Source organism: Siniperca chuatsi, linkage group LG16 (genome assembly GCF_020085105.1).
Source record: "Siniperca chuatsi isolate FFG_IHB_CAS linkage group LG16, ASM2008510v1, whole genome shotgun sequence".
NCBI lineage: Eukaryota > Metazoa > Chordata > Actinopteri > Centrarchiformes > Sinipercidae > Siniperca > Siniperca chuatsi.
The window spans coordinates 25,647,338-25,674,441 of record NC_058057.1 but is presented as its reverse complement, the minus strand read 5'-3'; the positions used below and the strand labels follow the sequence as shown (position 1 = coordinate 25,674,441).

The window sequence follows — 27,104 nt, the reverse complement described above, 5'->3', positions numbered from 1 at the left end:
TGATGGATGTGCTCATCTTAGATTATAGTTCAAGGTTAATAAGTTTATTGCTATTTTCATTTATTCTTTATTATTTCTTTCAAATTGTAAAACTATTATCTCACCTTTTCTTTTTATTTAGTCATTATTTTATTGTTGTTTTGTTCCCCTCCTCCTTTTGTATGTACTTTACATTTTTAACAGTTATTTACATTTTCTGCTTTCTTTTCTTAACGTATAGCAACTTGAACTTCGACTGTGTCTTTTTTGTACTAAAGGTCCCATAAAGTTTATTTTTACTGCTATGACAATCTACGATTACACAAATATTATTACATGCTGGTTTTTAAGGCTGTTTCTGATGTTTTTAGACTTCATATCTTAGAATTTGACTTTCAGACTTTCGGATTTAGTCATTTCCACCAGAATTATCCATCTGTAAATAAGTGCAGAGAAGGCTTTGAAGCAACATTTAGACCATTATGTAGGGAGTTAAAAGAATACATAAAATGTGATTTTTATAACATACTGGGGTTCTGCTCTGGGTATTTGGACTGATGAGATCAGTATTTTTTTTAACTATAGTCCACAAGTTCCTATTTTGGCTCATTGATGAAATAACCTATAAAATAAAGGAAATACACACAAAGATTCAGACTGACTCAGATTTGTTTTAATTCTATAAACGGTTTCTTTTGCTTCCATTTGGCACTACAAACATGTCCGTCATTTATTGCGAAAGGATAGCCGGATGTTATATCTTCATTGTGGCTCGCTTAACGTTGATCACTGTTAGCGTTAGCATTTCACTCTACACAAGGACTTTGTGGCTTTATTTTATTTTATTTATTTTTTTGCTGCAAGGTTATCCAGCAGATGTATGTTCTGAAAGCCCATTTAAGTTTTATTTCACTCAATACAAGGGGTTTAAAAGACAATGTGAAAAGAAAAGCTTTTTTTTTTGCACTGTAAAGGATCTAAAAGCCACTGTGTCCTTCTTCAAGAAACTCACTCATGTGCCTCTGACGCCACCTACAGGTCAACGCAGTGGGGGGACAAAATTCTCTTCAGCCACGGGAGCAACAGATCTGCAGGAGTAGCCATCTGCTTTAACAAGTGCCCGGGTAATGTAGTCTCATATAAGTCAGATGACAATGGTCACTGGCTGACAGCTGTCATTAACATGGACAATATTTACCTGATCTTAACAAATGTCTATGGTTACAATAACACCAATCAAAATAAGGCCCTGTTACAAGAAATCACAGAGGTTGTTTCTCAATATAAAAGTTCATACCACACAGATTTGATATTGTTTGGAGGAGATTTCAATCTAGCACCGGATGAATATCTTGATAGATATCCCACTAAATTCACAGACACTCATTACAATGGTACCTTTCTTGATTTTTGTAACACCTTTTCCTTGATAGATATATGGAGGGATACTTATCCTAATCTTAGACAATACTCTTGGATTAAACCTAATGGGTGTATTAGGTCTAGAATTGATTTGTGGCTGGCAGCCCCAGCATTCAACAATTTTTTATCGGAGGTAGACATATCCAGTGCGCCCTTAACTGACCACTGTTTGCTGTCTCTTAAATTGGAGCCAGAGCTAAGAGGTAATAGGAGAAATGTTTGTTGGAAATTGAATGCTGACTTTCTAAAATGTCAGGAATACTGCAACATAATAAAGGAGCTAATGTTAAATATCAAATATGATACGTCAATTGGTAACTATTGCAGCAGATTAGGCAGATCTCAATACAATTTGGAAAGGGCTAGAACCCTGAGAGAACAAGAACTTAAACTAATACAGAATTTGGATGATTATTGCAAAAGGACCCCCATGTTGGATTCAGATAAAGCTACTTTCATCAATCTAAAAACCCAATTGGACGAACTGAGTACCAGAAGAGCAAGGGAGCTTTCATAAGGTCGAGGCGAAATGGATCAAGAAGGTGAAGTAATACAGCTTATTTCTGTGGTCTTGAGAAGAGGAGACAGGAGAGAAATATTAACACACTGATGATAAATGGCTCTGAATGCACAGATCCAAAATTAATCACCGAGGAAGTCTACAGATTCTACAACGACTTATACACTCCTTCTGACCGAGGCAGAGATTTATCGCTTCTGGAAAGTATTAAACATCACATTCCCTCCATCAGCTCAGACTTTAAGGACTTGTGTGACTCAGAAATTGAAATGTTTGAACTGGACAATGCTGTTAAACAGCTGCCTCTTGGGAAGTCTCCCGGGCAGGATGGACTCTCTTTGGACTTTTATAAGCACTTTTGGGAGGATCTTAAGGATTTGTTCTTCCTTGCCATAACGGAAAGTATCAAAAACAAAACTCTGATGACTACTATGAAACAAGGGCTCATATCACTTATTCCAAAAACTGGAAAGGATAAGAAATATCTGGACAATCTGAGACCGATAACACTACTTAATGTAGATTATAAATTGTTGACTCATGCCATTGCAAATAGGCTTAAGGTAGGTATCTCGCAAATTATCAGTGAATCTCAGTCTGGTTTTCTCAGAGGTCGGTCAATCCATGACAATATTAGGCTTGTTCTTGATTTATTGGACTATAGAGACAATATCGAAGATAATGGTTTTATTTTGTTTTTGGATTTCTGTAAGGCTTTTGACCGTGTAGAACACTCCTTTATGTTTGATACTCTACGGTACTTTGGTTTTGTGATATTATTCAAATGCTGTATAGTGATATCAGTAGTGCTGTTCTGTTGCCCTTTGGCACATGTAGACATTTTGATGTAAAGAGAGGGATACGGCAAGGGTGCCCTCCCTCTCCACTTTTATTTATTATGGTTGCAGAAATTCTGAGCATAATGATAAAAACAAGTGAAGAATTAAAGAAATTAGATTTTTGGGATATCCACTTGCGATAAATCAGTTAGCGGACGATGCCACGCTGTTTTTGAAAAACAAGACTCAAATACCAATAGTTCTGCTAGTTATTGCTCGTTTCTCAGAAGCATCTGGTCTTTATCTAAATGTGGGTAAATGTGAGCTGATGGCCATCCACGATCACCCGCAAATACCGTTATATGGTATACCTGTCAAAGATCAAGTCAAATATTTAGGTATTATTGTAACGAAAAGTGAAATAGATAGAGAGAAGTATAATTTTGATGGTGTTTTAAAGAAGAGTAAAGCAATTCTGAACATGTGGTTGCAGAGAGACCTATCTATTTTTGGAAGATTACTACTCTCTAAAATGGAGGGTCTCTCGAGACTTATTTATCCAGCATATTCCCTAAACATACCTCAAAAAGTGATCAGACAAAATAACTTCAATTTTCTCTGGAAAAATAAGCATCATTATATTAGGAAAAATTATTTTGTTATATCTTTAGAAGAAGGCGGCTGTTACGGACAGAGGAGACCGGAGACACCAGGATGAGACAGGAGGTTTATTTATTCCCGAAGAAAACAGACAGTGTAGGATTGGTACTAATACCGTCCTTTGGGATAGCTGAACCGGTGATCTGAGGCTGAAGGAAACACACTCGGGAGGTTAGAGAAGCACGAGACCAGGAGGACGTTTCGATGAAGCGATGTTGGAGTCTTGTGCCGTTGAATCAGGCTGATGCAAAGATCTGTCCTATTTCCAACGACACTGACTGAGGTGAGGGATGGTGTTTTATAGGGGAGTGGAGTGCTGATTAGGTGCAGGTGTGTGATAGGTGACAGGTGTCTTAGATTAGTGCTCAGATGAGGGAGTGCGATGTGTATGTGGTTAATGACAGGTGTGAGTGACTACCGGCTGGTGAGAACATGACTTGCTGTGACAGCAGCCTGAATGCCATCGATTTCGACCCAATGAATGGCACTTTAAAACGTGATTTTCATTTATCCAAATTACCCATTAATGTGTCTAAGTTTCATGGACAAGTTCTCCAGTACTGGAAATTAATTTATAATCATAATTTTTCGCCCCATGATACACCTTTATGGAATAACAGGTATATACTGATTAGAAAAAAATCCTTTACAAACACTGGGCTGAACAGGGTGTAATGCTGGTTTTACATTTACTGGATGACAGGGGTAATGTACTTAACTATTCAAATTTCATTCACAAATATAAAATTATTTGTTCTAATCAACAATTTACACAAGTCATCAATGTGATTCCACAAGCTATTATTGGTTCTGTTAAAGGTTTCTTGATGTACACACACTCTGTTCCCCAACTGCTTCCCTTAACTATTCAAAACATTTCCTTTTTAGACAAAAAATGTAACAACAAGTTCTTAAGATCCGTATTGTCCAATGAATGTTTTCCTTTGCCTTTAAGAAGACGAAATATTATGGAGGGTTTCATCAGTCAGAATATAAAAAAGTTCAGATGTAACTATTTAAAACTTCCTGTCCCACCCAAAGCTAAAGAGGTACGTTTCAAATTGTTAAATAATGTTTACCCATGCAAAGAATTTTTACATTCAAAATTTAATATTGAGGACAATGTTTGTACATTTGTTTAGCTAACATTGAAACAGATGAGCATCTCTTTTTCTCGTGTGTTTATTCAAAGATATTTTGGGATAGTTTCTGTATTTGGGCTTATCAAAACAACTTGGGTGTCCGATCTTTCGATTACAATGATGTTAAATTTGGCGTTGTACTGGAGGACAAATCAAAAGATTTAACAATTAATAGTATGATTGTTATGGCAATTTTTTTCATTCACAAATGTAAATTTGGCAACACTAACCGTTTATTTAATGTTTTTATTCAGGATATGTCATTTTTAAAAGTCTTTGAATTTTTGTAAATCTAAGAATGCACTTTGGCTATGTAATAATTTGGATGCTCTTTCTTTGAACCCTTTAACTCTGTAATTATGGCTTTCTTTGTTCGACCTGCTCTATTTGAAAACACTCTTTCCGGCAACTCCCCCTCAAACGTCAAACGCACCGAGTTACTGTCCTCCTCCTCCCCTTTTCTGAATCTCGTCAGCCTTCTTGCCTCACACACATCTTCAACCTCCCGAAATGACTCGGCCTCCACCGGCAGTGGCACGCCGCTTACTCCTCTCTTCTTCTTCACTTCTGCTCCGAGCAGGAAGCAGTTCACACCGCTGTGATCTCTAAATGCACGGATCTCCAGGGCTCTGTCTCTCTGGCGCTTTGACACACAGTCAGTGATAACCATCCCACTTCCTGTTATCCTGACCGATCTGACATCTCCGAGCCTTCCTCCTACAAACTTTCCGACCTCATGTGGATCCTTGAAAATGCCGTCTGTTTGCATCACAGCGACCATCCCGACAAGACACTTCTCCTCTTTCTGACTGGATTCACTTGAACTGCTCTTCTTCCTTTTCTTTTTATTTTCTAATCCTTCGCACTCCGATTCCTCCTCTGACTCCGTTTACACACGCGCTTTGGATCGGGTTGTGGGTTGCCAGTTTGTTCTTGTTCTTGTTCTTATTCTTCTTCATCTTCATCTTCATCATCATCATCATCATCATCATCATCATCATCATCATCTTCATCATCATCTTCTTCATCATCATCATCATCTTCTTCTTCTTCTTCTTCTACGGAGGTTGGCATCCAGCTTATTGGTGCATTATTGCCACCTTCTGCTCCGGAGTGTGGAACAGACAATAAACTTAAAATCTAAATCCCTTCAAAATAAAATAAAGAACATACCACACACACACACACACACACACCCTGAACTGCGTTTATCCTCCATGCTATCCATGTCAGCCGCCCTAGCACCCTGTTCCTGTTTTTCCATCCTATCCTATTAAAACCCCCGTGTCCCTTAGAAAAGCTAACAGTACCCTGACCTGTGCGCTCTCACTGTGCTCAGTTATTCTTTTAACGTGAATTCCTGCACCCCTAATTCCCTCAGATTACTCCTCATCATCTCTCTCTGTGTCCCAAACCCCCTACAGCTCAGAACTACATGCTCCACTGTCTCCTCCTCCTGACATCCCTCACACACGCCTGTCTGCTGTTTCCTGCCATCTTCAGCGTTTTGTTTAGTGCACAGTGCCCTGACCTTAATCTTGTCTACACTGTTTCCTCTCTCCTGTGTCCACTACCTACCCTAGTAACTTTGACACTTGTCCCCCTATCCCCTCTCTGTCCCGCATTTCTTGCCATAATTGATTTGTTTTTTCCCAGATTAAACATTTAATCTCTGCTTTACTGATACTAATTTTTCTTTAAAGCCCTCTTTGCTAACTCATCCACCCTCTCATTTCCCCTCACCCCTACAAGCGCTGGAACCCGCAGAAGTTTTACCTGACCTCCCTGATGTGCTATTCTTGTGACCGACTGAAGGACTTCATATAGTATATCTTGATGGCTGTTTGAACGGAAAGACCTTGAACTTGCTAGGGCTGAGGATGAATCTGAGCGTATCAACACCTCATCTTGTCTGGTTTTTTCCAACCACCGCAGTGCAACCAACACTGCCGACACCTCCACTGTGTGAACCCCTAACATATTAGATGTTCTCCTGTTGATTCCAGTTCCTTTTGCTGGTATTGCCGCCCCAAATCCTGTCACTCCTGTCTCAGGTTTCTTAGCTCCGTCCAATCATTGTGTCCCTGCAACTTAGCCCAGTAGTTTGCCATCAGTTGCATCCTTCTTATATCCAACGGCATTTCTCCCATGTCTGCCTGTAGGGCAGGTACTGGCGATGTTTTAAAAGCCCCACTGCGCACGCTCAATGCCTGTGCCTGAATCACACCCAGAGAGCTGGCTGCTGATCCGATCACCTTCCGGAGTCCGTGATCTGAAATTGTATGTAGTGCGTGGATTGTATTTCATAGACGATCTGGCAACTTGTGTGACATCAGACAAACATCCAAAACTTGTATGACGATTATTCACAATAAAGTTTGAGGGCCATGCAAATGACGAGAGTTTCCCGGGAGAAACAACAAAAGGAGGGTGCCGAGAGATGGCTTTGAAATGCGGGAGAAACCCGGGGAAAACGGGAGTGTCGGCAGGTATAATGAGAGAGGTGCTCACCAACCCTGTGACGGTAAGCGACAATCAGTCTCACTGAAATCTGTCAGACCGTCTGCAGGTCCTGGATCAGTTAAAAAAACTACAACAATAACAGATCTCTGACCTGCAGCTAAATTAATTGATTTCCTGTGGTCTTAAATTACAGTCTGTACTGCTCGTTCTCTTCCCCTCTTACTTTTATTTTGCAGTAATGATGAAGAAGACACATTTAAGCATAAATATGTTTTTTCCACCTCTGTCATTATCGCATGTGGCCACTGGAGGGCGACAGAGACAGCCATCCTTACTGGGCGCTTAATTCAAAACACATCCTTATGACAGTGAGTGTTCTGAATGATGATGATGAAGATGATGGTGATCTATGAAAACTTTGGAGACCCTTCTGCCTCAGTCAGACTCCGCTGATCAACAACTTCCATATCAACATCAACTCACCAGAGAAAAGACTCCACTGCAGTTAAATAACAGCACGTTTACACGAGTAGTTGAAGCCTTTAGATAACAGAAATCTTACGAGATCATTTTGGGTTTGTTATTACTGATTGTTTATTTTTTATTTATCAGTTTGAGAAATGTTTGTGTGTTCAGCCATTTCTATTTCAGTCTGACTTTGTACAACAATATTAAATTGTTGACTTCATCTCATATCAGGAAGCCCACTGTGAGTTTCATGAAATGTCTTTTCCTGCATCAGTTGTGAAAATCTTTATTTTCTGCAGCCAGGTCAGAACACAGCAGCTGGACTTCAACTTCATTTAACAGGAACGAGCATTTCACTCCTGTTAACTTCCTTAAATTGTCTTCCAGCTGAAGAGTTCAGACCTGAGTTTAAGGTTTACTGGTTGGACTGTGTAGTCCCTCATTCGTCCAGGAGTGTTCTATCGTAGAAAAGGTTTCAGTCATAGTCATCTGGACACTGTTTTCAGAAACAAGATGTTTCAGCTCCCATCTGGAAGTCATTCTCAATTGTGAAAAATGGACCGGGAACTCAGAAATTTAAGCTACTCTGTGTTACTTAAGCCCTGAGAATCTGCTAATTACTCTGCCTAGTTTCACCTGAAACTGACCTAATTGTTCCCATGATGGCCCAGTAATCAGTAATCAGGCCTATTGTTTTCTGGCTGCACCTCCCTCATCACTGTTAAGTACCTGATTAGCATATGATTGGCGTGACCAAGGTGTTAATACACTGTGGTAAACGTTGGGCAGATTGAATCTCTGACCACCATTTCTGTTCAAAGAGGGGTTTTCTTTTTTCACATAAATGGCTTCTTTGACTCCTCTTTCAAACCAACTCTTCTCTCTACTTAGAATCTTCACCTCGCTGTCTTCAAATGTGCGGTTTGTAGCTTTTAGATGCAAATGCACGGCGCTCTGCAATCCTGAGTTAGCGTGTCGTCTGTGCTGATAAAGTCTTTTGTGAAGTGGCTGTTTAGTCTCACCTATGTACCGTTCTTTGCAGTTTTCCTCACTGCATTGAATTGAGTAAACTACATTGCTCTGTTTCTGTGTGGGCATCTTGACCTTAGGGTGAACGAGTTTCTGTCTTAAAGTGTTGCCTGGTTTGAAGAAAACAGGAACATTGTTGTCTAAAGATCCTTTGTAGTTTTTCAGACAGTCCAGATACATAAGGGATGGAGATGCCGTTCCTTCTTGGTTCTGTTTCCCTTTTGTCCTGTTTTTTGGCTCTTTTAACTTTGTTGAGAGCCCAAGTAGGATAACCACAGGCTGAGAGAGCATTCTGGATATGCCTTTCCTCTTTCTTCTTACCCTCTGAGCCGGTGGGCACTTCTTGGGCTCTATGTTGTAATGTCCGGATTACACCCAGCTTGTGCTGTAATGGATGGTGTGAGTCAAAGAGCAAGTATTGATCCGAATGTGTTGGTTTCCTGTACACTTCTATCTGGAGCTTTCCGTCCTCTCCTCTGAGTGTAGAACAATCAAGAAAGGCCAGGCGGTTCTCTTTGGCATCCTCTCGTGTGAACTTGATGTTGGGGTCCACATTATTGATATGCTCTGAGAACGCTTCCAAGTCTTGTTTCTTGATCTTCACAAAGGTGTCATGCACGTAGCGGTACCAATGACTTGGTGGTGTGCCCGGGAACGAGGACAATGCCTTCTTCTCAAACTGTTCCATGTACAGGTTGGCCACGATGGGAGAGACCGGAGAGCCCATAGCACAGCCGTGAATCTGTCTGTAGAAGTGTCCCCGCAATTGGAAGTAGGTTGTGTTAAGACAGATGTCTAATAGTTTGCAGATGTGTTCAGGTGTAAGCTTGGTCCTTTCTTGCAAGGTGGAGTCCTCCTGCAGTCTTCTCCTCACCGCTGTCACTGCTTCTGAGGTCGGGATGCAGGTGAACAAGGACACAACATCGTACGATACCATTACGTCATCTGGGTCCAACTGGAGATGTTTCAATTTGTCCACAAATTTCTGTGTGTTTTCCACATCATGTACTATGTTCCCCACCGACGGAGCCAAGATTGTAGTCAGATGTTTGGCTACGTTGTATGTGATGATATCTGTGCTACACACGATGGGTCTGAGTGGAACATTCTCTTTGTGAATTTTGGGAAGGCCATAGATGCAAGGAATGGCTTCCCCAGGGTATAGTCTGTAGTACAGAGGCCTGTCTATCACCTCCTCCTTCTCAAGCTTCTGTAGACAGTCTATAACCTTCTTCTTGTAGCCATTAGTTGGATCTCTTTTAAGTTTTTGATATGTGGTTGTGTCTTCAAGAAGGTTGTTGACCTTGGTTTCATAATCGGCTGTGTTCAGAATCACAGTGCAGCGACCCTTGTCTGCTGGTAGAATGTTTATGCTGTGATCCTTCTGCAGTGCTGAGAGTGCCCTCCTCTCTTCGGATGTAATGTTAGAAGGAGGCGGCTTGGCACTCTTTAGCGTTGCTGTGACACGTAGCTTCAGGTCTGCAGCCTCTGCTTCTGTCATCTTGTTCTTCCTAATGGCTGTTTCTGTGGCTGTGATGTAGTCCACTGTAGGGATGTGGTTGGACGTAACTGAAAAGTTGAGCCCTTTGGAGAGCACATCTTTTTCCGCCTGTGTCAGGATGCGGTCTGATAAGTTTTTGATCCAATTGTTTCTGTTAACACACGTCTCCCTTTGTTCAGTCCCTGCTCTCCTGTTGTGCTGGTCATTTCCTAGATTCTTCTTATTCAAAAGGATGTTAAATTTCTTAATTTGCCGCTCCTTGCTCTTCCTATGTTGTGCTCCCTGTGCTACCTGTGTAAAATCCATCACTCTCTTGAGGATTTCTTCTGGGACAATGCTTGTTAACTTCTTCTGCAAAAATTCTGTTCTGTACTTCAAATTGTCTATTCTTGAGTTGTTATCCCTGATCCTTTCACTAAGCATCTGGGTCAGGTTTCTTCTCCAAATCTTCTCTGCTCTGTGTCCTTTTACTGGTGGTGTAATCTGTAGGCTCTTGGGAATAATCTTGCTCTGCCTGCATCTTAGATTAAAACGGAGATGGTCCCTGTGGTCTGCTAATTTCCTGGCTGTGTTTTCGAGTTCCCGAACCAGATCCAAGGTTTTCTGCCCAAAATTCTTCAAAATAAGACGGTGTAGTCCCTCATTCGTCCAGGAGTGTTCTATCGTAGAAAAGGTTTCAGTCGTAGTCATCTGGACACTGTTTTCAGAAACAAGATATGGTGGTCTGAGATTCAATCTGCCCAATGGTTTACCACAGTGTATTAGCACCTTGGTCACACCAATCATATGCTAATCAGGTACTTAACAGTGATGAGGGAGGTGCAGCCAGATAACAATAGGCCTGATTACTGATTACTGGGCTATCATGGGAACAATTAGGTCAGTTTCAGGTGAAACTAGGCAGGGTAAAAAGCAGACACGCAGGAAGACTCCTCCCTGAGGGCAGGGCTTAAGTTACACAGAGTAGCTTAAATTTCTGAGTTCACAATTAAGAATGACTTCCAGATGGGAGCCGAAACCTCTTGCTTCCAGATGACTATGACTGAAACCTTTTCTACGATGGTTTACTGGTTGGTGTTGAAGCTAGAGCAGCTGGAGCTCAGTTTCATGTCTCTGTGTACAGAAGAACTCATTTTAAATCACTTTCATTTAGCATTGTTGTTGACGTATTTGTTGGGATGTGTATGTGTCATGGTTTTGGGTTTGTGTTGTGTTATTTCCTGTTTTATTTTGGTAAGCGTTCTACCTCATGTGTCTTGTATAGTTGTACTTCCTCCTGGTGATTCGTTTGCTTGTTCTTATTGGTTCCACCTGTGTCTGGCTGTCTCCCCTACCTGAGTGCATTTAGTCTGTGTCCTTCCTTTGCTCGGCATTTGGGTCCCCTTTTGATCTGAACGTGACAGTATGTGTTTGGCTTGAATGGGTTTTCAGCCTTAATAGAGTCAATAACAGTCTTCTCTTTATTATATCTGATAACAATATAATCTGCAAATAAAGAAATGCTTACCACTTAATTCCACACTGTGTTTTGGGATTCATTCATGTACTAACAGTGTCATAATGGAAAGTGAATATTGTTTCCTATGAATGTCCCGCCTCTACTAGTAGCACAACCTCCCTCCTCTTGTCCACTTCTAGTAGTAAACCTTCCCTCTGTTGGGTTGAACAGCTCTGTTCTCACTGGGAACTCAAATGTGTCTAAATACAGATAGAAATGCAGCCAAAGTGACCTGAGCATGCACAGAAATCTAATAACTCAGGCTACTTTCAGAGGCTTTGGATGCACACGACCACCTACTCTGACCTAATGTGAATGTAAATACATTTCACACATCTATTTATGCCAAACCATTTCCTGTGAAAACAACAGGAACAAACCTGCTGCTACATATTGTGGAGGCCTGACGCTCTACGTCCCGGCAGTTAAAGACAGTTCAGTCTGGACGCTCATCAATGTTTTAACCGTTTGCTGCAACGAGTCTCAGTGACCCCAAACCTTCCAGGGGTTAAAGTAGTTTCCAACAGAATTCGATAAACACTTCCCCTTCAGATCTCTGAGAAAAAATAACTGAAGTTTGACTCTTCACCTGTCTGTTCATGTGTGCTGTCAAACATCATGAATCCTGTCTGTTTGCTAATAAACACTATCTGAAGAAAACAAGTTGCATTATTGCAAACATTTATCTTAACTAACAATCTTCACACCTTCGACTTCCTCTTCTTCTTCTCTTCAGGAGGTGAAACACGTCATTGCCACAAATACACCGCGGGACCGGACACAGTGTGAACGTGAGACTCAGTATGAGTCTTAATATAGTTTGCTTGTTACAGCGTTAGATTGGCTCAGTGGATGCAGAAACATGTTCCTTTGCCTTGTAATCAGTGACTTTGTCTTCTTTACACACTCATTCCAGTTTCACAGGATCTTTGTCAGGCTGCTGCGACCTCTGACCTCTGACATCTTTACTGATGGCTGCATCTCATATTGCTGATCAACAATTTGGGGGCGCTGTCGGTCACTGTGGATGAGACAAAACTACATTTCAAAAAGTTCAAAGTGAAAATTTAACAGAGTTTTTGGCTGTTTGGACATCGACAACGAAAGTCAGAGAGACGGAAATCTAAAACAGACTAAAAGTCACTCTGAGGAAGTGACATCATACTAAGCACAGGAAGTAGATGCAGCATCGCTCTACTAAAGCACTACTTTAGAGACTCAGACAGTTGTGAGCACGAGAACAAGAGACAGAAGAAGGAGAGAGACAGAGAATCACGATGGCTGAGTTCAAATGGATTTCTTTATTTCTTATAGCGGTGCTTCAGTTTACAGGTAAGAATACATATATCACATATATAAATGGAAGGCACACTGCAAAAAACAACTTAAAAAATATTATTAAAGGTACTTTATTAGCTACATTTTATTTAACTAAGAAAACCAAATCTGTTGTTTCTAACGTGGTGAGTTTAGTGAACTCTTGGAAACCAAAGATAAAGAAATAATCGTCACACTAACTATGAACATAACAGACATTTTCTCATTTCACTTTATTTTTCATAATTTTCTCAACAGCAGCAGCTGAAAAACTTCCCCTCTCCTTCACTGTCAGAGTTGGAGATGAAGTCACTTTGCCTTGTGAAAATGTGACAGACGGTCAGCAAAAATGTAACAGTACTACATGGCTCTTCTTTGGTTCAGAAAACACAGCAGTAGCGCTGATTGTACTTGGGCAGATTGGTGAAAGAGCCAAAGCTAAATCAGACAGACTGAGTGTTACAGCGAGCTGTTCTCTGGTTATAAAGAAGGTCACAGTCGAGGATGTTGGTCTTTATGACTGCAGACAGTTCAGATCAGGACAACTAGGTCCAGACTCTGTGGTTCTTCTGTCTGTTGTTACCAGTGAGTATTTACATCATAATGTTTTCAGCTCAAACTGTCTTGTTAGAACAATATACTGAAACATTACAATAATTATGATCACAGTGATGAAGTTAATTTCACTCTTTTTGTATTTCTCTCACAATATCTCCATCTTCTCCAGTGACTGAACATAAGGACACTGATAAGGTGACGTTCACCTGCTCTGTGTCGACATATGAACGATGTGGACGCACAGCGAAGTGGCTGTATGAGGGTGAAGATGTGGCTAAAGATAACAAAGACTTGCTGACATCACAGTCTCTCTGCAGAGCCTCTGTGAGCTTCCTGACTTCTCATTACAGTCACACATCGAGGTCTAACTTCCTTACATGTGAAGTGACTGATGGCAACAAAGAGCAGCTGTTTCCCTTCAGACTTCGGCCCTCAGGTGAGAAACCAGGTGAGAATATGATGAGCTGTTTAAAGTCACTTCAAACTGACGAGAATAACGACCTAAAATATTTGTTTATTTCGTGGATTTGAAGTTTTAATATTACATCACAACACAAGTTTGTTGAGTTGTGTTCATCTGTTCAGGTGAGGACACAACAACAGCAACAACTGAATCAACAACAACAGCAACAACTGAATCAACAACAACAACTGAAAACAGCAGAAAAGCAGGTATCACCACGACAGCGTCTGCAATCAATGATGCTTCAACAGAACTACAAGGCAGAGTCAACATGTTTATGTATCTTTCTCTAGAATCTCTCTGTCTTCCTGTGAGTCTCTTTCTCTCCTCATACTAAACTTTTTTATTAAATTTTTTGTTTGTAGTTTCACTACCATTCATTCTGGCCATTCATCGAAGTATAAAACAGAATACAGGAAGCGATCGAAAAAAAGATTATTGATTTATTTTCAATAACTCAGTGAAAGCATGTATAACGCTGGAGTACAAGTCTTGCTCTGAAATGAAAGAAATGGACACTTTTAATAAGATCTGGTTTAAGGAGCTTTTTTCTCTTTTAAAATGATGAAATCTGGTTTTCAGAAACAGGCTCAACTGATGTAGTGGAGCCTTTAGACACTGTAATGTAATTAAATGTAAATAGTTTATTTAAATTTAAAGTTTATTTAAATTCTCCCTCTCTCTCTGAAGTCTAAAGTATGAAGTTTTGTCAAACTAGGTGCAGACTGTGTTTTTACTGGATGCAGTTTTTGTACCAAAAGTGAAAACGATCAAATGAATCTTTGAACACATTTGAAAATCACATGTAATTCTCTCCTCTGTTAGCGACAGGATTTTGAACTGAACAGAAAGCTGCAGCCAAAATGAGGTTTCTAACATGTGAAACACATATGGGAGTTCTTCATCTTCTATGTAAACAAGTTTACTTGAATTTGATTTTCACAGCACAAAAATGTTGTCTTGAAATTTTAAGTAGCCAAAATATTTTAAATGCACATGAACCAGACTAAGAGTCTGCAGCCATGCTAGCAGCTCTGTGAGGCTGTCATGGATGTATTAAAGCTAGGGCAGGTAATGTATTTCAGAAGCATTTTTGTTATATTTGTTGAAATTCTCTTTACATCCGACAGCAATCAATAAATCAAACGCTCTGAAAATGTGTTGTTGAGATATTTCAGTCTGGACCAAAGTGGTTGACACTGCCATCCCTGGATCCACTAGCACGGCTAAACACGTGTCTTGTGCTTCTGATGGCTTTTCTGTAAACTTTCTTCTCTGACATTATTTCTCTGTTCCACAGCTTGTACAGATTGTTCTGCTCTGAGCTACATAATGTTGGTTATGCGTGTGGCTGAACTCCTCCTAATCACTGCGATTACTGTTCTTCTCATCAGAGCTCGAGGTGAGAAACATTTGTTTGGACTGATTAACACAAACTGTAAGTTTAGAGCTGAAATGTTTCTCTGTGCTTTATTTTCCAGGGAACCAGAGACCACCTGACGACAACACTGTGAGCTGAAAATAAAAACTGAATGAACGATGTGTAAAACTGATAATGTATATGAATGATCAGGGACTGTGAGTCAGTGTAAATGATGATAAGCTGCTGGTGCTAACTGTTCATGTTACTGTAATGCAGGACTGTGAATGTCTCCCTGTTTGTGTTTGTGCAGGTTTTAAACTCAGTAAGAAGCCGAACAGTGAAGCGTTCTGGTCCAGCAGCCAGTCAGGTAAAGATCAGATCAGACAGTCACTGATGGTGCGTTCAGGTTCTGCTGATTCATCTGTGAACTGTGTTCAGTTTCAAAACTCCAGCAGTCAGCTGGGAGGAAAATGTGTCAGTTTATATATACTTTATATAGTGTATATAGAAAGTACATTTTCATACTATATACTTTCCCCCCTGCATGTCCTTCGTTGCCACATAAACACTTCCTCTGTCAGTGGCAGAAACACAGTGACTGATGGTGCGTTCAGGTGCTGTCAGATGATTTCCTACTTCCTTGTGTTAAATGTGGGTCAGTGCTGTGAAAGTTGTCAGTTACAGTGTGTCAGAGTGAAGGTTTGTTTGTGTTGTGTTCCACAGGTGAATGATGATGAAGATGATGGTGTGGTGAACTATGAAAACTTTGGAGACCCTTCTGCCTCAGTCAGACTCCGCTGATCAACAACTTCCATATCAACATCAACTCACCAGAGAAAAGACTCCACTGCAGTTAAATAACAGCACGTTTCCACGAGTAGTTGAAGCCTTTAGATAACAGAAATCTTATGAGATAATTTTGGGTTTGTTATTACTAATTGTTTTTGTTTTTATTTATCAGTGTGAGAAATGTTTGTGTGCTCAGCCATTTCTATTTCAGTCTGACTTTGGACAACAATATTCAAGTGTTGACTTCATCTCATATCAGGAAGCCCACTGTGAGTTTCATAAAATGTCTTTTCCTGCATCAGTTGTGAAAATCTTTATTTTCTGCAGCCAGGTCAGAACACAGCAGCTGGACTTCAACTTCATTTAACAGGAACGAGCATTTCACTCTTGTTAACTTCCTTAAATTGTCTTCCAGCTGAAGAGTTCAGACCTGAGTTTAAGGTTTACTGGTTGGTTTTGAAGTGAGAGCAGCTGGAGCTCAGTTTCATGTCTCTGTGTACAGAAGAACTCATTTTAATTCACTTTCATTTAGCATTGTTGTTGACGTATTTGTTGGGATGTGTATGTGTCATGGTTTTGGGTTTGTGTTGTGTTATTTCCTGTTTTATTTTGGTAAGCGATCTCCCTCATGTGTCTTGTGTAGTTTTACTTCCTCCTGGTGATTCGTTTGCTTGTCCTTATTGGTTCCACCTGTGTCTCGCTGTCTCCCCTACCAGAGTGCATTTAGTCTGTGTCCTTCCTTTGCTCGGCATTTGGGTCCCCTTTTGATCTGAACGTGACAGTATGTGTTTGGCTTGAATGGGTTTTCAGCCTTAATGGAGTCAGTAACAGTCTTCTCTTTATTATATCTGATAACAATATAATCTGCAAATAAAGAAATGTTTACCACTTAATTCTACACTGTGTTTTGGGATTCCTTCATGTACTAACAGTGTCATAATGGAAAGTGAATATTGTTTCCTATGAATGTCCCGCCTCTACTAGTAGCACAACCTCCCTCCTCTTGTCCACTTCTAGTAGTAAACCTTCCCTCTGTTGGGTTGAACAGCTCTGTTCTCACTGGGAACTCAAATGTGTCTAAATACAGATAGAAATGCAGCCAAAGTGAGCTGAGCATGCACAGAAATCTAATAACTCAGGCTACTTTCAGAGGCTTTGGATGCACACGACCACCTACTCTGACCTAATGTGAATGTAAATACATTTCACACATCTATTTATGCCAAACCATTTCCTGTGAAAACAACAGGAACAGACCTGCTGCTACATATTGTGGAGGCCTGACGCTCTACGTCCCGGCAGTTAAAGACGGTTCAGTCTGGACGCTCATCAATGTTTTAACCGTTTGCTGCAACGAGTCTCAGTGACCCCAAACCTTCCAGGGGTTAAAGTAGTTTCCAACAGAATTCGATAAGCGCCTCTTTGTCTCGTGTCCTAATAAAGTGTGGACTGTCTGTTCCTGTGAGCCTCATGTGTTTCTGACATTATCTGGTCATCATTAGAGGGTAACACCTCCAGAGCTCTGCTGCTGCTGTTAACCACATTCTCATCAAAGCACTTCCCCTTCAGTTCAAAGATACAATGAGGAACCAGCAGGTCTCAGACCAGTAAAATATCATCTTATCTGTGTTCTTTCTTTGCTACATTATCGCCATGTTGCACCTGGACATCAGGAGTCAAATTCTGGTGGGAGAGGAGTTTGACTCTTCACCTGTCTGTTCATGTGTGCTGTCAAACATCATGAATCCTGTCTGTTTGCTAATAAACACTATCTGAAGAAAACAAGTTGCATTATTGCAAACATTTATCTTAACTAACAATCTTCACACCTTCGACTTCCTCTTCTTCTTCTTCTCTTCAGGAGGTGAAACACGTCATTGCCACAAATACACCGCGGGACTGGACACAGTGTGAACGTGAGACTCAGTATGAGTCTTAATATAGTTTGCTTGTTACAGCGTTAGATTGGCTCAGTGGATGCAGAAACATGTTCCTTTGCCTTGTAATCAGTGACTTTGTCTTCTTTACACACTCATTCCAGTTTCACAGGATCTTTGTCAGGCTGCTGCGACCTCTGACCTCTGACATCTTTACTGATGGCTGCATCTCATATTGCTGATCAAGAATTTGGGGTCGCTGTCAGTCACTGTGGATGAGACAAAACTACATTTCAAAAATGTCAAAGTGAAAATTTAACAGAATTTTTGGCTGTTTGGACATCGATAACGAAAGTCAGAGACGGAAATCTAAAACAGACTAAAAGTCACTCTGAGGAAGTGACATCATACTAACCACAGGAAGTAGATGCAGCATCGCTCTACTAAAGCACTACTTTAGAGACTCAGACAGTTGTGAGCACGAGAACAAGAGACAGAAGAAGGAGAGAGACAGAGAATCACGATGGCTGAGTTCAAATGGATTTCTTTATTTCTTATAGCGGTGCTTCAGTTCACAGGTAAGAATACCTATATCACATATATAAATGGAAGGCACACTGCAAAAAACAACTTAATCAATATTATTAAAGGTACTTTATTAGCTACATTTTATTTAACTAAGAAAACCAAATCTGTTGTTTCTAACGTGGTGAGTTTAGTGAACTCTTGGAAACCAAAGATAAAGAAATAATCGTCACACTAACTATGAACATAACAGACATTTTCTCATTTCACTTTATTTTTCATAATTTTCTCAACAGCAGCAGCTGAAAAACTTCCCCTCTCCTTCACTGTCAGAGTTGGAGATGAAGTCACTTTGCCTTGTGAAAATGTGACAGACGGTCAGCGAAAATGTAACAGTACTACATGGCTCTTCATTGGTTCAGGATACACAGCAGCAGCAGAGCTGATTGATCTTGGGCAGATTGTTGAAAGAGCCAAAGCTCAATCAGACAGACTGAGTGTTACAGCGAGCTGTTCTCTGGTTATAAAGAACGTCACAGTCGAGGATGTTGGTCTTTACACCTGCAGACAGTTCAGATCAGGACAACAACAAGGTCCAGACTCTCAGGTTCATCTGTCTGTTGTTACCAGTGAGTATTTACATCATAATGTTTTCAGCTCAAACTGTCTTGTTAGAACAATATACTGAAACATTACAATAATTATGATCACAGTGATGAAGTTAATTTCACTCTTTTTGTCTTTCTCTCACAATACCTCCATCTTCTCCAGTGACTGAACATCAGGACACTGATAAGGTGACGTTAACCTGCTCTGTGTTGACATTTGAACGATGTAAACACACAGTGAAGTGGCTGTATGCGGGTAAAGATGTGGCTAAAGATAACAAAGACTTGCTGACATCACAGTCTCTCTGCAGAGCCTCTGTGCGCTTCCTGACTTCTCATTACAGTCACACATCGAGGTCTAACTTCCTTACATGTGAAGTGACTGTTGGTAACAAAGTGCAGCTGTTTCCCTTCAGACTTCAGCCCTCAGGTGAGAAACCAGGTGAGAATATGATGAGCTGTTTAAAGTCACTTCAAACTGACGAGAATAACGACCTAAAATATTTGTTTATTTCGTGGATTTGAAGTTTTAATATTACATCACAACACAAGTTTGTTGAGTTGTGTTCATCTGTTCAGTTGAGGACACAACAACAGCAACAGAAACAACAACAACAACTAAATCAACAACTAAATCAACAACAACTGAAAACAGCAGAAAAGCAGGTATCACCACAACAGCGTCTGCAATCAATGATGCTTCAACAGAACAAAAAGGTAGGAACTCAACGATTTTATGCATCTTTCTCTAGAATCTCTCTGTCGTCCTGTGAGTCTCTTTCTCTCCCCACATTTAACTTTTTTATTTATTGTTTTTTTGCACTTCCTGGAAAGACAAAACTGTCCATTCATCGTAGACAGAAAATAGAAAGTGATGGAGAAAATGATTGTTTGATGTATTTAATATTTCATTTACTCTCCATCTGTTCCTCTCGCTCTTCTTCTGAAGTGTAAAGTATGAATGTCAGAGCGACGCTCGGCTGTGGGTGGAGATATTCTCTCATTCAGACAGTCTCAGTCAGAGAGTTCACACACGACTGAGTCTCAAACCTTGTTGTCGCTCACTTTTTTGTCCACAAGATCCACTGCTGCTCACAAATCAGACGACTACATTCACAGTTAGCAAAGACAGATGCTGACAGACACTTTGTGTCTCTGTTTTCTGTTGTTTGGGGTTTTCTGGTTTGTGTTTCATTAGTAAATGGTTGAAAGTTTTGAAATGCTCTACACAGCGGCTGTTGACAAATCAGTCTTTTGAGATGTTCCTTACATTCGTGACGGACCCAATGACAGAAGCAAACAAACCTTTTGAAAGAGACAAAAGAGTTTTCTCAACCCACGACCACGAGGCCCTTCAACTTCAGCTTTTTTTGGGTAACGCGAAAGAACAAAAGAGTTTTAACACCATACCTTACACATCCAAAGAATGTAGATGGTTAATTTAGTTGTCGTTGCACTTTCTAGTTTTTTGTGGAGCTTTCAACCACAGGGGTTATTTTGCAGACTGTGTTTTTATTGGATGCAGTTTTTGTAATAAAAGTGACCGTCTGATTTGGTTAAAACTATCAAATGAATCTTTAAACACTCTCTGTTAGCGACAGGATTTTGAACAGAACAGAAAACTGGAGCCAAAATGCTTAAAACATTTTCATTATCGTTCCAGGTTGGTGGTGGTTGTACATCATTGTGGCTGTGGTTTTAGCTGCACTTTTAGTAATCGCTGTAGCTGTCATCAGATGGAAGAGAACTAAAGGTGAGAGCAGCCACAGATGAAACTTGTAGAAACAAGAAGTTTTATTAACTGGATTTTCTCTGTGGAAGCTTAAGTCGACCCTCTTTTTGTCTTTTCAGGAACAAAACACGGATGAATGACACTGTTGTGAGTTTAAAAACTGTTCTTCACTATACATTTTGAGTCTATAGCTGAGAAAGGATAAGACGAGATAAACAGTACCGACTGTGTTGGATTAAAACTACGCTGTTGCAGCAGCAAAGGTCAAGGAAGTGATTGTGAGGAAAAGCAAAAAGGGGCCCAAAGCTCATTTTTACTTTGCTAATCCAGCCATGAACACCTTCAATTACAGCCTCTGAAACGCTGACAGAGTTGAATCAACTCCTCTGTGACACAGTGTCAACACAAACACAACATTATCGGCTTCATGGACGCAGTATTTGTGGTGGTTGTATTGGATTGCATGTCAAGTCAAACTGAATTCATCCGCTGGACTGAAGTTGTAGATCTGAAGATGTTTTGACAGTCCCATCACACTACCTGTACCTGAAGCCTGCACAGATGTGCTGCATACGTTGCACAGGTGCTGTTATAACTGTATTTTACTGTCGGTACAGTCCTGAGAGTGTGAGAGTGTGAAGTGTGAAAAGATAAAAAGGGAAGTTAGAAGATGCAACTGGACTACACCAGAAGACAACATGAGAGTCAAACAGTGGGTTGTAAAACCAGGGTCAGAGGCCAAACCGCCACCAAAAAAGCTACTATACAACATTTTGCGACATCGTTTGAAAGAGACATAACACGACCTTCTGGGCAGAAGTAACACAATTTGAAATGCTGACTGTGATAAAAATAGAACAGGATAAAGTTAGAAGAGCGAGTCAGTATTAATCCGCATGTTACTGAGCCGCCATCATGTTGTCTTCTTTGTGTAGGCTGATCCTGAAGATGGTGTTTCCTACGCCTCCGTCAGCTACACCAGGAAGACCAAGAACAGTAAAGCCCGGGTAAGCTGTCTGATCGGCTGTACTTGTGATATCAGTGAATGAAGAAGAAACGTTTTCAGGAACGTCTCCCTTTTCACATTCAAGTGCATCAGTTTGTCCAACCCTTTGCTTGTGCGTTGTGTTGTACTGTGTTACATTGTGCTCTAATCTGCTGTGTTGGTGTGATGATGTTGTTTTGCATGTTGCCACATTTTCTGATGTGTCGCTTTGTGTTGTTTTGCACGTCGTGTTGCACTGAGCTGCGGTGCACTGCGTTGGGTTATGTTGTGTTTTACTGTTGGATACCGTTAATGCTCCTTCGCACTATTATCTTTTATAGCGTGGTAGTGCGTGTCATATCCTGTTGCTTTATTTATATTGTGCTGTTTCCTGCCAGGTTCACAGTAAAACTGATGAAGGTGATGCGGTGACCTACGCGGTCGTGAAAGCTTCCTCCGCTGATCCCAGCAGCTTCTACGCTACCATCAACTAACCAAACAAATCAAACTCCTGCCATCAGAGCTTTGCTCATCTCTGTTAATGTGCTTTATGATCATTTTCAGGAGGGATTATTGTAAAAAAGCTTCTTCTTCAGAACGGGGTGTAGTAGGTGAACTAGTGGCACAATACACAAAGGAGAAGGAATAACTCAACATTTATATGGGTGGTTGCTTAAAATGTAAATGAGCATAATATATGACACATGTTGCTCGATGAATTTGCTGGCATGCACTTTGTTGTGCTCAGTGATGGATGTGCTCATCTTAGATTATAGTTCAAGGTTAATAAGTATATTGCTATTTTCAGTTATTCTTTATTATTTCTTTTTAATTTTATAATTATCTGACTTTCATTTTATTTCATTATTTTAATCCCCACCTCCTTTTGTATGTACTTTACATTTTTAACAGTTATTTACATTTTCTGCTTTCTTTTCTTAACGTATAGCACTTTGAGCTTCGACTGCGTCTTTTTTGTACTAAAGGTCCTATAAAGTTTATTTTTAATGTTATTACAATCTACGATTACACAAATATTATTACATGCTGGTTTTTAAGGCTGTTTCTGATGATCTTAAGATTTGACTTTTAAACAAAAAGTGAATTAATTACCAATCTGAAAATAAGTGTAGAGAAAGCTTTGAAACAACATTAAGACCATTATGTAGGGAGTTAAAAGAATAAATAAAATGTGATTTTTATAACATACTGGGGTTCTGCTCTGGGTATTTGGACTGATGAGATCAGTATTTTTTAAACTGCTAGCCATGGACTATGGAGTTCCTGTTTTGGCTCATTGATGAATTAACCCATATAATAAAGGGAAATACACACAAAGATTCAGACTGACTCAGTTTTGTTTAAAATTAATTCTAAAAATGGTTAATTTTGTTTCCATTTGGCACTACAAGCATGTCAAGACAAAAGTGTTTTATTGTGAAAGGATAGCCGGATGTTATATCGTTCATTGCGGCTCGCTTAACGTTCATCACTGTTAGCGTTAGCATTTCGCTCTACACTAGGACTTTGTAGCTTTAAGCTACTTTAAACGACAGACAGACACAAATGAACATATGTATATTTCTATCGTTTGCACCCGAAGCTAAAACATTATTTCCGGCTGCGGTTCCGTTCGTCTTTGACATGACCGTTATCGTACTTGTAGCCAACGTGGCTAATGTTAACTACGCTAGGTAGCCGCTGTGCTGTCAGAGGGCAGAGCAGAGAGTTGATCCATGTGGTTTAAGTTAAAGTTACACTTTAATTACACTTCTCAAATAATGCTACCAAGCCAAATATTAGAAGAGAGTCCTACTTATATTTAGATTATACTGTTAGGTGGAAGGCCGTCTGCCTGGCCTGCGCAGAGAGCAGCTGCGCACACTTCTTCTTCTTCTGTTGAGTTTTATGGTGGTTGGCATCCATAAATGTGCATTACCGCCACCTGCTGGATTGTAACAGCTTCACAGTGTAAACTATTTACAGTGTCCACCCAAAGTGCTCCCACTCATGTCCGTCTACAACCCAGACCCAGTTGTCTGAGTTGGTGCAGATCCTTCCCTCAATGTAACATCCAGATCCTCTCCAGAAATGTCCACAACATTCAAGAATCATCTTGCAGCGTCCAGCACCATCTTAATCCTTTCCGACTTCTCCTTTATTTCAGCAGCACAATTTATAACCATGGCAATAAATGCCAGAAATCGTTTCTTGTCCATCCATTTCCTTTTGCACTGCCCCCATTTCACCGTTCCTCTCCATTCTCTCAGCAGCTTCAGCGTATGATACTCCCTTTTCTGCTCTGATCTTATTCGCTTTTACTTCCTTAATTCTTTCTGGGCTCTGTGCTGATCCCGTATGGTGGTTTCCCTCGCAGTGCAGACACTTTGCTTGCTCTTTCTCCACATTACAGTCATCCTTCCCACATCTCCTGCCTCCTCTTCATCCTGCAGCAACACGTCCATATTCCTGACAGCAGAAACACCTGAGAGGAGCTCTCTCAGACGGCCTCGCCCTGTAACACACATAATCTAGATCCACTCTTTCCGGCAACTCCCCCTCAAACGTCAAACGCACCGAGTTACTGTCCTCCTCCTCCCCTTTTCTGAATCTTGTCAGCCTTCTTGCCTCACACACATCTTCAACCTCCCGAAATGACTCGGCCTCCACCGGCAGTGGCACGCCGCTTACTCCTCTCTTCTTCTTCACTTCTGCTCCGAGCAGGAAGCAGTTCACACCGCTGTGATCTCTAAATGCACGGATCTTCAGGGCTCTGTCTCTCTGGCGCTTTGACACACAGTCTTTTTTTTTTTTTTTTTTTTTTTTAAATATTTATTTCAAAAACCATACAGGCTTATTAAGTATTCAATATTTCAAGTAGAGCAGGTCAAACAATTGAACAAAAATGAAACCAAGAACAAAGAAACCCATAATTACAGAGTTAAAGGGTTCAAAGAAAGAGCTTCCAGATTATTACATAGCCAAAGTGCATTCTTAGATTTACAGACATTCAAAGACTCTTTTAAAAATGACATATCATGAATAAAAACATTAAATAAAGGTTTAATATTGCCAAATTTACATTTGTGAATGAAAAAAATTGCCATAACAATCATACTATTAATTGTTAAGTCTTTTGATTTGTCCTCCAGTACAACATTACAGTAAAACATTCATTGGACAATACGGATCTTAAGAACTTGTTGTTACATTTTTTGTCTAAAAAGGAAATGTTTTGAATAGTTAAGGGAAACAGTTGGGGAACAGAGTGTGTGTACATCAAGAAACCTTTAACAGAACCAATAATAGCTTGTGGAATCACATTGATGACTTGTGTAAATTGTTGATTAGAACCAATAATATTATATTTGTGAATGAAGTCTGAATAGTTAAGTACATTACCCCTGTCATCCAGTAAATGTAAAACCAGCATTACACCCTGTTCAGCCCAGAAGGATTTTTTTCTAATCAGTATATACCTGTTATTCCATAAAGGTGTATCATGGGGCGAAAAATTATGATTATAAATTAATTTCCAGTACTGGAGAACTTGTCCATGAAACTTAGACAAATTAGTGGGTAATTTGGATAACTCAAAGTCACATTTAATAAGAAATTCAACACCACCAAAACTAGAGAATATTTTAGCGGGGAGATTGAACCAGAAACTGTCTAGATTTGTTATAAATTTTGTAACCACCGTAATTTTAAAGTGCCATTCATTGGGTCGAAATCAATGGCATTCAGGCCGCTTTCTTCTAAAGATTTAACAATATCATTTTTCCTAATATAATGATGCTTATTTTTCCAGAGAAAATTGAAGTTATTTTGATTGATTTGTTTGATCACTTTTTGAGGTATGTTTAGGGAATATGCTGGATAAATAAGTCTCGAGAGACCCTCCATTTTAGAGAGTAGTAATCTTCCAAAAATAGATAGGTCTCTCTGCAACCACATGTTCAGAATTGCTTTACTCTTCTTTAAAACACCATCAAAATTATACTTCTCTCTATCTATTTCACTTTTCGTTACAATAATACCTAAATATTTGACTTGATCCTTGACAGGTATACCATATAACGGTATTTGCGGGTGATCGTGGATGGCCATCAGCTCACATTTACCCACATTTAGATAAAGACCAGATGCTTCTGAGAAACGAGCAACAACTAGCAGAACTATTGGTATTTGAGTCTTGTTTTTCAAAAACAGCGTGGCATCGTCCGCTAACTGACTTATCGCAAGTGGATATCCCAAAACATCTAATTTCTTTAATTCTTCACAGGTTTTTATCATTATGCTCAGAATTTCTGCAACCCTAATAAATAAAAGTGGAGAAGAAGGGCACCCTTGCCGTATCCCTCTCTTTACATCAAAACGTCTACATGTGCCAAAGGGCAACAGAACAGCACTACTGATATCACTATACAGCATTTGAATAATATCACAGAAGGCATTTCCAAAACCAGTAGAGTATCAAACATAAAGGAGTGTTCTACACGGTCAAAAGCCTTACAGAAATCCAAAAACAAAATAAAACCATCATCTTCGATATTGTCTCTATAGTCCAATAAATCAAGAACAAGCCTAATATTGTCATGGATTGACCGACCTCTGAGAAAACCAGACTGAGATTCACTGATAATTTGCGAGATACCTACCTTAAGCCTATTTGCAATGGCATGAGTCAACAATTTATAATCTACATTAAGTAGTGTTATCGGTCTCAGATTGTCCAGATATTTCTTATCCTTTCCAGTTTTTGGAATAAGTGATATGAGCCCTTGTTTCATAGTAGTCATCAGAGTTTTGTTTTTGATACTTTCCGTTATGGCAAGGAAGAACAAATCCTTAAGATCCTCCCAAAAGTGCTTATAAAAGTCAGAAGAGAGTCCATCCTGCCCGGGAGACTTCCCAAGAGGCAGCTGTTTAACAGCATTGTCCAGTTCAAACATTTCAATGTCTGAGTCACACAAGTCCTTAAAGTCTGAGCTGATGGAGGGAATGTGATGTTTAATACTTTCCAGAAGCGATAAATCTCTGCCTCGGTCAGAAGGAGTGTATAAGTCGTTGTAGAATCTGTAGACTTCCTCGGTGATTAATTTTGGATCTGTGCATTCAGAGCCATTTATCATCAGTGTGTTAATAATATTTCTCTCCTGTCTCCTCTTCTCAAGACCACAGAAATAAGCTGTATTACTTCACCTTCTTCGATCCATTTCGCCCTCGACCTTATGAAAGCTCCCCTTGCTCTTCTGGTACTCAGTTCGTCCAATTGGGTTTTTAGATTGATGAAAGTAGCTTTATCTGAATCCAACATGGGGGTCCTTTTGCAATAATCATCCAAATCCTGTATTAGTTTAAGTTCTTGTTCTCTCAGGGTTCTAGCCCTTTCCAAATTGTATTGAGATCTGCCTAATCTGCTG

General features: G+C 40.0%; 3 protein-coding genes across 14 annotated transcripts in view; 2 read left to right on the top strand and 1 right to left on the bottom strand.

The window, feature by feature from the left end:
* The window catches only part of cebpz (CCAAT enhancer binding protein zeta), a 62,349-nt gene that overhangs the window by 19,335 nt on the left and 15,910 nt on the right, over positions 1 to 27,104 (bottom strand). The gene's annotated exons all lie outside the window — the stretch shown is intronic.
* The window catches only part of LOC122863056, a 33,689-nt gene continuing 19,221 nt past the window's right edge, over positions 12,637 to 27,104 (top strand). Inside the window, exons 1-8 of one of the 9 annotated variants that reach the window (XM_044169138.1) lie at positions 12,637 to 12,793; positions 13,037 to 13,363; positions 13,506 to 13,784; positions 13,922 to 14,059; positions 15,100 to 15,201; positions 15,281 to 15,309; positions 15,473 to 15,529; positions 15,886 to 15,907. In XM_044169138.1, coding sequence (XP_044025073.1) covers positions 12,739 to 12,793; positions 13,037 to 13,363; positions 13,506 to 13,784; positions 13,922 to 14,059; positions 15,100 to 15,201; positions 15,281 to 15,309; positions 15,473 to 15,529; positions 15,886 to 15,907 — 1,009 coding nt within the window. In that variant the 5' untranslated portion in view covers positions 12,637 to 12,738. Of the gene's footprint in view, positions 12,794 to 13,036; positions 13,364 to 13,505; positions 13,785 to 13,921; positions 14,110 to 15,099; positions 15,202 to 15,280; positions 15,310 to 15,472; positions 15,530 to 15,885; positions 16,845 to 27,104 lie in introns of those variants that run through there. The other 8 variants (XM_044169136.1, XM_044169137.1, XM_044169139.1 and 5 more) reach the window with 8 other exon arrangements.
* LOC122863049 overlaps positions 17,798 to 27,104 on the top strand; it is a 46,311-nt gene continuing 37,004 nt past the window's right edge. The window contains exons 1-5 of one of the 4 annotated variants that reach the window (XM_044169109.1): positions 17,798 to 18,406; positions 18,650 to 18,982; positions 19,125 to 19,391; positions 19,541 to 19,678; positions 20,625 to 20,796. In XM_044169109.1, the coding sequence (XP_044025044.1) occupies positions 18,352 to 18,406; positions 18,650 to 18,982; positions 19,125 to 19,391; positions 19,541 to 19,678; positions 20,625 to 20,734 (903 nt within the window). In that variant the 5' untranslated portion in view covers positions 17,798 to 18,351 and the 3' untranslated portion in view covers positions 20,735 to 20,796. Of the gene's footprint in view, positions 18,407 to 18,649; positions 18,983 to 19,124; positions 19,404 to 19,540; positions 19,679 to 20,624; positions 20,797 to 27,104 lie in introns of those variants that run through there. The other 3 variants (XM_044169108.1, XM_044169101.1, XM_044169099.1) reach the window with 3 other exon arrangements.